Here is a 13,069-nt window from a genome sequence, read left to right on the forward strand (position 1 = left end):
AATTCTATACAGACGAAATGAATATCGAAATCATATAATTACGGTTTAAGAAACTTTTCATTTTGTCCAAAGTATTGTATTTTACTTGAAGTCGTAGAAATTTTACCAATTTTTTTTTCTTCTCTTCATACCGATTGATAAACAAGTTATCGGATAACTAATCGTGAATTAAAAACTCTGTTTATTAAAACCAATTTTACGTCCGATACGTGTACATTGAGATGAGTACTGACTAATTTGAATCTATTATATTCTTATTAATTACCGCTGTATCGATTTATTTGTATCAGGAAGAGACTAAAAGTATCATAGCATATACGTACATATATATTCTTTATACTAATAGTCAGTTAGGAAGACAACACACAGGAAAGAGACAAACACCCGTTTAGAAACTGAAATATATAAAACTGTTTTATATATAAGAAAAGAAAAAAAATACTAACAGAGATTTTTTATGTTGTCAAAGAAATATATTAACTAAATAACAACCAGATATATTTTTCTGTTACAGCAAATTCTATTACAATATTGAAATATTTTATACCTTACCGATACTGGCTTGAATGAAAAAAAAAACTTAAATTTTAATCATTTGCAATTATCCTTATTTCAATGATTAAATTGATTAAGGATGCAATTGAAAATCAAGAACGCAATTCACTTGAATAAATATTTTGACATTTTTACTTTATTATTATAATATATTTTTTTTTTATATAAAAACATATATAATTATATTTTATTATGTACATCAATAGACGGAAAGGCCGACACAATTTTCGTATATGTAATATTTCGGCAACCGTTATTGGTTATGAGAAATTGCAATGAGGCATTACACTGAGTCGCATTCAGAGAATACTGTGTAATAATCAGCGGGATACTGAGACTGGAAGCTGTGGAGACGAACTGATACTCAAAGTATACACAGACAAGAGTTCAACTTTAACAACGAGTCTAAACTGGAGTTGTTATTTTAACGAGAAAATTTTCTTTATAAGATTATCAAACTGTCATTAAAACGATTGTATTTAAAAATTTTCAAAATTAATATTTAAATTTTAACGCCCACGACAGCTCCATGCCTCTCTGTACAAATTCCGCCCGCCCTAAGATCCTTCTATATAAAGCCTTCGAAACCTCTCCCACTGCATTACGAGTTCGAGTCCTAACTGAGGTGAGTCCTTCATATACAAAGTAGATTTTTAATTATTTTTATCACAAATTATTTAGTTATCACAAACTTATATATTATTAGTATATCGTTGAGAAATAAATTTATCTCCACGGTATAGTTGAAATTTAGAAAAAATTTTTTTATTCATAAAAAATAACTTTTCAATAAATCTCTATTTATTGATAGATAGCTGTTGAATTAGGATTATTTTTGGACCTGGGGCGAATCCGCGTGACGTCAGTTGTATTACTAAAAAGCAGCCCGTATCCTTTTGAATAATTTCACCTAAAATCGGATTCAATTTCATACAAATCGGTCCAGCGGTTCAGTTACTAGAAGGGAACAAACAGACAGACATTACATTAGAAATTATACAGTTACTATGGAAATATCTCCTCTATAAACTATTAGTTCTCTATGTACGTTGGTTCAAAACGTGAAGTAGAATGTTCAGAATATATCCCTGGATTCCAAAAAGACCTCAAACTAGCGTGAATAGCCTTAAAAAAAAAATTGCGGCTGAAAAGACAAGAGAAACTACGTTCTTTGTCCGCTGACCAAGCATAGTTAGGTTACGATACCATTTAATAAATACTTTTTAACAAATTATGTTAATTTAAAAAGTTGAAAAATTTCGTATATATAAGATAGGTATATATAAGAAGTCTCCTTATACTAACTAACATAATTCTTCCGTCAAGTGACCCTCCTCATGATGATCGCTACATCAGTATTCTGTTCGCCCGCTGTTAGTTTACGTCTAATTTCTTTATTAATCAACAATTTCCTAACGATCGTTAAGCTCATTTTCTTATCATTAGCACGAGTTCTTACTGCCGACTCGAAACTGATAGTTTGTAGTTTTCATAAAAGTAAAACTGAAAAGTCGTGGTTATATTGTTTATATGTTTAGGACGATACTTTAATCCTCTTACTATAAGTTCGCTATATACTGCGTACGAACCGTTTCCCACTCAATAACCTAGGCTAATAATGTGCGGAGTTTTGTGAAAGAAAACAGGTATTTTTTGCGGCGACGCAAAGTGTTAAGCATATTATATATAACACTTAAAGTGCAGAGTTATTTAAAATATCAGTGTTATATAATCTTATTCTTCCAGAACGCAAAACGAATCTGATTAGGGACGTCAGATATCCTTAAAACGTATTTCCTTAGAGTATTATTGTAATGTATTATTGAATGTTATCAATTAACTCATGGTTATAATCTGACAATGATTTTAAAACATAATTCAGTATTTATTTACTACTTAATTTAATTGTAATAACTACACGGGCGAGTTTTTTTATTATTTTAAACTACCCCCGACGTTTCGGTTACTCTGCAGCCACCGTGATCACGGACAGACGGGATGATAACGTCGTCACATTTTCATACGAAATTTTTAGTTCTACTTAAATGAATAATCGCGAAAATCTAAGAGTTCGTTATACACAAACCAGGTTATATTTTAATATTTTTAAGTTAAATGAAAAGGTTAAAAATGTATTGGGATATTAAAATCTTAAAACAATTTTTCGGTCTTCACTTTCAATTCCAATTAGCGTAGTAAATATATATAGAAAGTTTCATCAAAATCGGCTCAGCAGTCAACGAACATCCACTAATTTGTATGTACTAGGAACTTTAGAGCATTTTACGTCTATAGGATTACTGTAAATCAATTATTACCTCGAGGGCTTGGTGATTGGGCGGGAAATTCGTTTCTACGTAGCTCTAGACCTAGTATTTTGGGCAATGAGTGTGATAAAACAATCAAATGACAATGTTATGTGTGAAGAAAATTAATTTGATGGCGTAATGTGATCATAAAGTGGGCGGCAGCGCAGTTCGGCTAGGTGTGGTTAACAAATTATATGACTTACAATACACATGTTGTTTGTCTGATAAAATAATTCCGTATTAATCGAAATTAAGTTAACGCCGATTTTAATAGCTGAAGTAGATATTTTTTGACACGATTTCGTTGTCTTATCGAGAGCTATTAGAGGATAGAATTATGATGAGTAAGACTATGGTATCATTGATTAGTAAAGGATTGATCACATGTTCAAAGGTCATGTTTGGTGACTTTAAGTTCTTTCATACTCTCTTGTTTCATTGAAATTATAATCTAATAAAATTATGTTACAATGAATGAAATGAATAGATTTGTAACTAACGGTTCAGTTTTTAAAATAAGTGTTAATTTTTAATCGTTTTTCATATACGTATGCGAAAACTTCTCATTCCATGGACTCACCGTGCGGGTGTCGGGTCCGTCGTTGCAGGGAGAGGAGCTTCAACAGTGCCTGGGACTTGCGACCCAGGTGTAGGTTTAAGGGGCCCGTAACGCGCGTTAAACGCTCACCTCCACCGTCCAAGCTCCTCTCTCTACCTAGACATTATATGAATTTTTATATTGAATTTGTTATTTTAATGGGTTCATAGAAAAAAATAAATAAAATTTGAATCAAAATTTTCTTTTTCACGAAAATAAGTTAATGAATATCTGTATATTGAGGCTACTTTTTCAAGTTTATACGATTTTTTCTGTATAAATAACAGTATTTATAAGAAATTTTCATGATATAGTATAGGCGCCAACAATTTTCAGACATTGTACATGCAACTAAAATCATTAATGCGAAAACTTGTGATGATGGGTGTACGGATGTTTGTTGTTCTTAGACACGAAAACCGCTGAACATATTTTGACGAAATTTTATTGTAATGTAACTAAAACATCGGATGGGATACAGGTTAAAATCGAGCTCTTCATTCCATTAAGTTCTTGTCAGATCATAAGCCACAGTTGTATGCAGTGTAATTACAAAACATCGACTATAGATGTCGCTGATGTAATCCATTACACAAATCACATCTCGTCTGCGGATGATCACGGCCGCCGAAAAGTAACCGAAACGTCGGGAGTATGTAGTTTTAAAATAATTAAACACGCGTAGTATATCCGAAAAAATATTAGTTTTATTTCGCTGATACAATTTATACATTTCGCTCAAGACTAAAAGGAAATTCATTCAGACGACGTCGCAGGCAAACACTTGTATATATATACTTTGACCAATTTATAATGAGTCTAAGTTGTTTTGATCTACATTATAGTTAGCAACCCAAGTAACTATTGATACTGACCGGACAGTTCAGAAGATAAATAATGTTTTAACTGGGTTACAAGACGAAAACTAACTCGCACTTTGTTATCGAGTTACGTCTTGTTCCACTTTCAATTGGGTTTAGTTATCCTTGGAGGGTAGTTGAATTTTTTTTCTTGACTTATTAATGAGATCTAAGAGTTTCGAGAGTTACTTACTACGCGTATTTTGTTATTTTTAAAATAATAAAACAGGCGTAGTAATCCGAAAAATATAAGTTTCAGTTTAATTGACTTACGTTGTTTTTGTATAACTAGGGCTAGGTTTTATAAAATTAATACAAAAAACGAGTCATTCTATTCGTACGTTTATATAAATATATATATATATATATATATATATATATATATAAATATATAAATCTTGATAATATTTAAATTTTATTGCATTTAGTAGTATGATTTGAATATGAGAAATAAACAATGTAATAATTGTATATTACTATATTCTATATATCCTATATAATATACATAAAAATCATAATTCTTTATTAACTATTTTATATTCACGTCTTCGTCCGCGTTATTTGATAGTTTGAAGTTACAGTATAAGAAAAATATATCCGGGTGCGTCGTGAGTATGAAAGAAGTAACTTTTTTAAAACTGTCATTCCATGTGTCCAAGGATTTTTTTATTTATTTTTCGGCCAGTCTCAAAATGTCAGAGATATGAAATATAGAAAAAAAATATAAAAAATAATTCAATCTGCAATTTTTATTTTTTAAATGTTACATTTAAAAACCTCTTTACTGATTGTATTATTTCTTATAATTTTTTTGTTATTCTAGCAGCAGCTAAAAATATAACTAGTCTTCCTGAAATATTTTTTTAAAAAACGCCTTTATTCCATTCTACAAACTCCTCCGTGTTTTCTCCACACGGTACTCAAGATTATAATTCGTCCGACAAACAAAAACGTTGACATTGGCAGAATACACCACGATTCCAGTGCAAATGAAGGCATAGATAAAACAAAAACCTCTATAATTTAAATTTAAGAAATTAAACATAGATTTAAGTGTCATGATTTAAAATAGCGCGGTATACAATTGAACAAATAAAAAAGGCAATAAGGCTGAGGATATAATAGGGAAGGATCGCTTGACAGTTCTAAGTTCCAGGATACGTATGTCTGTGTTTTGTACTTTTGATCCTAATGCGAACCATCCCTAATTATTCTTGAATAATCAATAATTAAACAGAATACAGTAAAAAGTTTTGTTGATGAGAAGACTTTGAAAGCGGATACCGATTTCAAATATTGATGATGTTTCAATTTAAGACGCATTCATTTTTAATGTTAAAAAAATGTTGTTACTGGTAAAGAAATAGTGTAACAATACCTTTTATGCTTTATAAAGATCTCGTTATCCAACCGCCTTTTTGTGAGCATAATCATAAAGAAAAATTACTCTAAAATTATTCTGACGATACGAAAAGGTGTTTGCTTATATGGAAAACGTACACGCAATAAAATTAAGGACTGTTGTGTTGAAATACTCAACATCCTACTGTGAGGTACAAAATTTGAAAATGGGCACTTAAAATACGTTCCCTAAATAAAAGACGAGAGAATCATTTAAATACTCTGTTTGTTAAAATACAAATATGTTTTCTGATTATCAGAGTTTAATTTTAAAAAGCTGTGTTATATTTTTTTGTATTTATGTGATACACGAAGGTTATATCTATGGACAACCATATATGATAGCTGAGACTCTCGCGAGTATTCATTGAACTAAAAAAATTATCGGACTTACTACGCGTTTTTTATTCTCATTAACTACATGCTCTCGTTTTGTCGATTACTTTGTATCAACCGTGATCACGATTGCTGCAAAACGCGTAGTTATTTCTCATATATTAGTTTTTTAAAAACGTTAAAATAATGTTTGTATACACTAACATCCGGTGCGTATATGTGAATATTTAATCTATTGCAGTTCTGTTAATAATTACTTACAGCACATAAAGATTCTTTATAATCAGTGAAATAAAAGTAAGGTTTAAGCTAATATTATATGTAACAAACCTGATGCTGACAACGTAGCTTAAAAACTCGTATGGATCCTGAATTATTCTACACATATAAATAAATTTGATGTTCCGTTGTTTGGAACACAGTAATTTAGTTAAACAAAAAACTTGAATGTCGTGGTGGCCTGGAGGTTAAAGGCCCGCCTCTCATGCGTGAGGGCGCGGGTTCGAAACCTGGCAAGTACCAATGTGATTTTTCATAGTCATATGTACTTTCTAACAGTATTTAGATGCCACTGACGGACGGTGAAGGAAAACATCGTGAGGAAACCTGGTGTTATAACTTCAAATTATAAGTTTGAAATCGCCAACCCGTCTTGAGCAAGCGTGGTGATTAATGCTCTAACCTGCTCCATGCGAGAAGGGGCTTATGCTCAGTAGTGGGCTTCCGATAGGCTGATGATGATGATGATGAAAAAACTTTTTCGTCACTGAATCAAAAAAATCACATTTTTTCTGGCTCTAAGCTGGCATCCTTGAATTCCTATATATAATACTGGTCACGGGTTCCTTTCCTCTTTAGCTTAGAACGCAGGCACAAAATATAAACTAGTTTCTGCTTGCTACTCCTTACGCTTAGACTTTGGAATTCAGTTCATTAAAAGCACTTTTTTCTTAAATGCATATGATACGGAATACAAATATTAATATTTTCTTCATTATTGTTAATTTTTTTCAAGCATCTTATTCTAAGTCCTGAATTCATAATGACATATAAATTTTAGACGTATATTTATACTATAAAGTAGTTATTAAACAATTTTCTTCACAGATAACCGTAATTAAAAGTGGCCATCATGTCGTCTGCATCTCGCGCGTCCCTGTTAATCATCGCTCTGTTGTGCTTGGACTGTTGTTATTCGGCCACGGTAAACAAAATTTCGGTCATTCGACCTATTTGGTGCAAAAACACATAAAAATATACATATTAATAAAGTTTTTTTTCCGGCATTTATTATGGAAATGATTTTTTAAATTTTATTTTAAGATTCCGAGGCCGTTCGATCCAAGATTGACAGAGGAAGTGATTCTCTCGCCTAAAAAGAGACCGTTCTGCAACGCCTTCACTGGTAAGGAGATGATAATAATTATTTAGTCAAAAATTTGGTACACGAAATACTTTTTCATCGATTGTTATGAATATTTAATTTATAATATATTCCAGACATTCCCAAAATGGTCGATAGTGCAATAAAAAATATTCTCAAAGTGGGCAGTAGATAAACTAAGTTTGAGAAGCCCTGATCTAATTCTATACAAAGTCTAGTCTTATATTCTGTAAGCCGTCACCTTCTGCTGTTGTTCGTCTAACAGGAGATGCTTGCACTATTTATTTGTAGCGTTTAAAAATATTATTAGAGATTTCTATAAAAGTCTTTCATATTGTGGAAGGTACATAAGGCGGACTAAAATAGTTAATTTGCGCAAAGATTTTATTTTATTGAGATTTGGAACTTAATCCCTAAGAGATTTTGGTGATTTGGAACCTAAGACCTAAACTTCTCTACTTCCTTATCATCTTAAGGAACGTGTCAGTGATGAAGATCTTCTGTTTTAATGTTTGAGCGTGTTTGTGGTGTGAGGTAAATAAGATTTCATGCACCAGAAGGAGGGTACGATACTTTTGGATAACACCGTTTTCCGTATGTTCATCTGTGTTTTTTGACAAGTCCCGTAACTCGGGAACAGGAAGGTTTCGAGTTGAACAATATACTCGGATATACAGCCTCTTGTAAACATTTTAAAAAACAAACTTCTTGGTTAACGACGATAATATACGGGTTGTGGTTAAAATTTATATTTCGACATTGTAAAGGAAAACTATGATTTTTCCTTTAGTTTGGAGCTATGAAATTTGACAATGTCCTTGTATTACACTGTTTAGTGTAGGGAAAAATCAATAGCTATTGGTTTGGCTAGTGTTTTTATTAGTTAAGCAATTTATTTCAGGTTGCGGGCGTAAGAGATCGCAAGCAACTCCCGGCATGCCGATGAACGAAATTGCGAGACAGCGTCAGGTATTTTAAAAATATTATGTTACGAATGTAATATTTTTTTTGGACGTTCTTACAATTTTTATACTTTTTTACCAAAATTTTGTGGATATGACACGGTTGTGTCTTTTCGGGTAACAAAGCGATCAGACACGATTGTTCAGTTAGTGAAGTAATTGGAACGCCTTTCTTCTGAGGTTGCGGGTTCGCGCCCGTAATTATGTATTTTTCATTAAATATTTTGTATTGAAAAGTCAATTTAGCTTCTCTTTACCTTAATAATTAAGAGCAAATGTTTGAAATGTTTGTACAGGAAGTTGTTTTTATTAATTAACATCAATTATAAGCCAAATTCAATACAATTATAAATTATATGCAAGATTATTTTATTTCTTGTATTATAATCTTCTTGACTTCTATAAAGCATTCGGGCCATTAAAGGAATAGTCAGAGCCTGTATTTTTAATTCCCTTCATAGAATATAATAAATATATATTAGGGCTTGTAAGGTAGTAGAATATTTATATGACTTTTTACCAATACATATAAAATTATACTTAAATTTTCCCTTAATTGTAATGATTATACTTGTAAGAATATGAGCAAAATATATCAGGATTAAAATTTATTTTTCACTATCACAGTTTGTAGACGAGGACGCCATTGAATCTCTCGTGGATTCTGACATGACCATAGACGAACTATCCCGTCAGATATTAACAGAAGCCAAGCTGTGGGAGGCCATCCAGGAAGCCAGTGCGGAGATAGCAAGAAGAAAACAAAAGGAAATGTACAATTAAAAAGATTTTATGCAACGATACGGCTGAATAATGTAGACCTAGTACTGGTTTTTGTATAACAAAAAAAAAAAATTAATAATGTCTATGGCACTGAAGCCGTAAATTGGTAACGCTTGCTCTTATGAAAAGAAATATATAATTCTATTAAGTACTATTACCATTTTAATTTTTAAGAAAATGTACACGAAATCTGTACTAGGTATATATAAATGTTTGGCGCCATTATTTTCAATGTGGCGTGATATAATCTGTGGCATTGTTGAATATTTTATCGTATTAAGCCTAGGAGGTGACATTATTTGACGTGTTTTGTAATGATGGCTCTTGTCAAAAATATAAAACACTCCCTCAGTTCAGGAGCTATAGTTGTTATTTATTTAAATAAAATAATTTATGGTTGAATTAGTCGTAGAATAAAATAAATTTCTAACTTCAGTCTCGTTTAATTTATTTGTTTTCCATCTGATTAAATATGAGACGTCTGTCTGTTGGTTTTGATGTGATAAATTTTCTGATCACTATATTTACATTACAAAACTAATTAAGTATGGGATAGGTATTGAAAAAATAATATGGGGAAAGAAAATGGGTCATTAATTTGGCCTTTCTTTGAGGGTTAATAACTCTGGGTGGGGCAAACTCCTACTGACTATGAACCCCTAGTACCTTCCCCTGATCCGAGCCAGGCCGCAGTATGTCATTACGCCTGCACCCCCCACCCCGGCGTAAATGAAATATAGCCTAAATATTTTTTTATGTGAATGGTGGCAAACTAGCGGACGGCCTACTTAATGGGCAGTAGTGAGCGTCTCCCGTGGACATCCGCAACATCTATGTGTTGCCAATCTTGATTGTTGAGGAAAAGGGAGGGGGTGGGAATAAGGAAATGGCAGGAAAGGCAGGGAATGGGGAGAATGCAACCGGTTCTCTCACTCATCGGACGAAACGCAGCCATTAAAGGCTACTTCAAGCCGATCTTCTGTGGGAGGGTGGTACCTCCCCGGTCGAGCCAGCCCATGTTCGAGCTGTGGTAACTTGACCACAGCTAGGCTTTACCACCTAATTAAATTTTAACAAGCAATAGTCGAGACTTTTCTTTTTTATCCTTGCTGTGTGTACAGATTAAGGCATTTACTATATGTTTATTATTATTTATTATATATATAAAATATATAAATTAATTTATTATTATTCCCAAATCCACATGACATGAAGAATTTATGATAAAAACGCCGTTGTGAAAGTACGAAGCGCTTGTTTAAATTAAAGTTTTATTGAAAAATAAAATTTTTTTTTAGTTGTTCCGATTTATTTTAAGTCAAAATAAGATGTATCTCGTACTTTGATAGAATTGTCGATAATTTTTTTTTTGTTTAGAATCTTTGTACGAACATACATGGGATTCTACACCTCAAACACAAGTCGGCTGGAGATATGCGGACATCTGTAGAGCAGAGTATTTATATAAAACTGAGCAGTCTTTTTGTAACTTTTCTCCTCTTTTATAAATTCATAGATATATAATAACTAATTAAGTAATGTTTGCAGCATCGCAGAATAGGTTTCCATACAATTTTTCTGTTCATCTGTTTCTCTGTTCCATGAAAATACTCAAACATTGACCGATTTTGACGGGTCTGATATAAAACTATTTAACTTACATGTAGTTTTTTAAGAAATATAATTTGTTTTCGTTAATCTAAATAATAATAAGACAAGTACAAGGATATTATTACTTACGTATACGTGAAGGTATGTATGTCTGTTACACATATCTTAATTGACATTCTTATTTAAAAGGAACTGAAAAGTATAAAGTAATTTGTCATAGCAATGATGTTATTAATTTTATTACGCGACGGTGTTACAGTGACGGTGAATTAAACAATAAGAGAATTACGGTGTAATAGAAGGTCGCTCTATAACTTCTAAGTAAAATTGTTCGTTCTACACGGGTCGGACTCAGCAGTTCCGTGTGAGCAGACTTTTTTTTGTTTTATATTTATTTTTAATTATTATGTCACTACTATATGGTCGAATCGATTAGTCGTAATTTAGTTTAAAAATTAAATTAAGCCATTCTAATTTTTGTTTCATTGCACCGACCGTCGAAATCGTAATTACGTAAGCTGAATATACGTTTTACGAGCTCTTTTAAATAATATTTACGTCCTGTTGGTTATGGAAACACGTTAGTAAGGGAAACATATTAAAAAATTAATGAATATCGCCGGGGAAACATCGTTTTATGGATAAGATATAATTTTACGAGTGACGTCGCTGACTCCGCGGAACGAATACCAAGCCGTGTGAACCAGAAGATTCCTGATAACACACCAGCTATGGAATGGATTGCTATCCTAACATCGGGGCAATCATGTAGTCTTAGGTATAGGTTATAAGTTTTACTATATAATTCTTATTATAATATACAAATAAGTATGTTTCCTAGTTTTCCTGGTATCTCTGGTTGCCACCTTACATAATTAACACGTCATTAAAATTACTTCCAAAAAAGTTTAAAATTGTAAACGTATGTTTGTTGTCTTTCTTATTATAGTTTTTTATACGACCCAAAGGGGCAAACGGGCAGACGGTATACCTGCTGGAAAGTAGCCACCCTCGCCAATGGACATATGCAACATAAGGGGTGTTGTAGATGAGTTGCCGGCCTTGTTTGTGAAGGAGCCACCAGAACACTTGACGTTTGAAATATCCCATATTGTTTTATTAAAATTTTTATATATATATTTGGAAAAATTTATTTGGAACTTGATCGATACTTGGAAGGTGATGTCCTATTAAACATTTAAATTTGACATATAATTTTCAGATATTCAAAATTTATGTCCAGAAACGATTTCTAGGTTTTTCAAACTAAACTTGTAATTAATGTTTGATTGTTTTATAAAAGTAATATTAAAAAATATATAAATAATAATAATAATAATTAGAAAACGTTGTTGTTTACTATTACACATTTAATACTAACGGTAACTAAATAAACAATAATACTGAGATCATAATAGCAAAACAAATATCACAAAAGTCGCTATCTGTACAGTGTAGACTGACCTTTATCTTAACACCTTATATAAAGTATCTACCTTTTGCAATCTTTTATTGCTCTGGTAGAAAGAAGGAAAAAGTAATCAGGAAAGAAAAGAGCCAAAGTGAATCGTTGATATTATCGGTAACCAAAGAAAGATAAGATTTTACAGAAAGATAAGATATGAAAAGGCTTAAGTTAAGTCTAGTTCGGGGTATATTTTACATCCAGTCTAAATGACCTTTTCCTCACATCGTCTCCTGAATGTGTTTGGGTTATTTACACTATTCATTATGTATGTATTAATTGCGCTAGTTACTTAAGTGTTTTATAAAAACAGTAGTGTTTATTTCTGGAAACAAATTTGTTGACTTGACTTTGTTGACTGAATGAAATACTGTTGCTAGCCTTTGTCAGCTTTTGTTTTTCTATTTGAAACTACAAACACATTTGATTGAAGAATTCTTAGTAAATTTTCTGCGGCCATCTCAAATTACCACGTTGTCATTATACATGAAGGGGTAATCGGTGTTATGAAAATTAATAACATTTCAAACAAATTAATGATCAGCGGAATGAACGTGACGATGCTCAGACGGAGATTGTAATACGAAATTTCAATAATACATACCCGACCCTGTGACTTCGCTTGAATAATTTCAGAGCCTAAATAAAAGTTATGACGCGTGTATGATTACATTAAAATAATTAATAGCCTTTCGTGTATATAATCATCGTTTTAACATTCGAACATACCGTTTGTAAGCTAATGGACTCGAATGTTAATGTTCATAAAAAAAAAAAATCATTTTTAAATGGAGAGGTTTTAAGA

At 31.9% G+C, this 13,069-nt stretch overlaps 1 protein-coding gene across 1 annotated transcript; it reads left to right on the plus strand.

Annotated features, from left to right (window-relative positions):
- The first annotated feature begins 1,162 nt into the window (after nucleotides 1-1,162).
- LOC116777065 (cardioactive peptide) lies at nucleotides 1,163-9,267 on the plus strand. The gene is made up of 5 exons (XM_032670428.2): nucleotides 1,163-1,180; nucleotides 7,167-7,263; nucleotides 7,383-7,464; nucleotides 8,345-8,412; nucleotides 9,033-9,267. The coding sequence occupies exons 2-5, from the start codon at nucleotides 7,192-7,194 to the stop codon at nucleotides 9,186-9,188; spliced, it is 378 nt and encodes a 125-aa protein (XP_032526319.2). The 5' UTR covers nucleotides 1,163-1,180; nucleotides 7,167-7,191; the 3' UTR covers nucleotides 9,189-9,267.
- Nucleotides 9,268-13,069: the final 3,802 nt, after the last annotated feature.

This window comes from Danaus plexippus, assembly GCF_018135715.1.
Source record: "Danaus plexippus chromosome 29 unlocalized genomic scaffold, MEX_DaPlex mxdp_37, whole genome shotgun sequence".
Lineage (NCBI taxonomy): Eukaryota > Metazoa > Arthropoda > Insecta > Lepidoptera > Nymphalidae > Danaus > Danaus plexippus.

What these genes read in the sequence shown, in the direction of transcription:
- LOC116777065 (XM_032670428.2), top strand. Translation starts at nt 7,192, where the DNA reads ATGTCGTCTGCATCTCGCGCGTCCCTGTTAATCATCGCTCTGTTGTGC. An exon ending in ACTGTTGTTATTCGGCCACG is followed by an intron (nt 7,264 to 7,382) that starts GTAAACAAAATT and finishes TTTTATTTTAAG; the next exon opens with ATTCCGAGGCCGTTCGATCC. An exon ending in GTTCTGCAACGCCTTCACTG is followed by an intron (nt 7,465 to 8,344) that starts GTAAGGAGATGA and finishes AATTTATTTCAG; the next exon opens with GTTGCGGGCGTAAGAGATCG.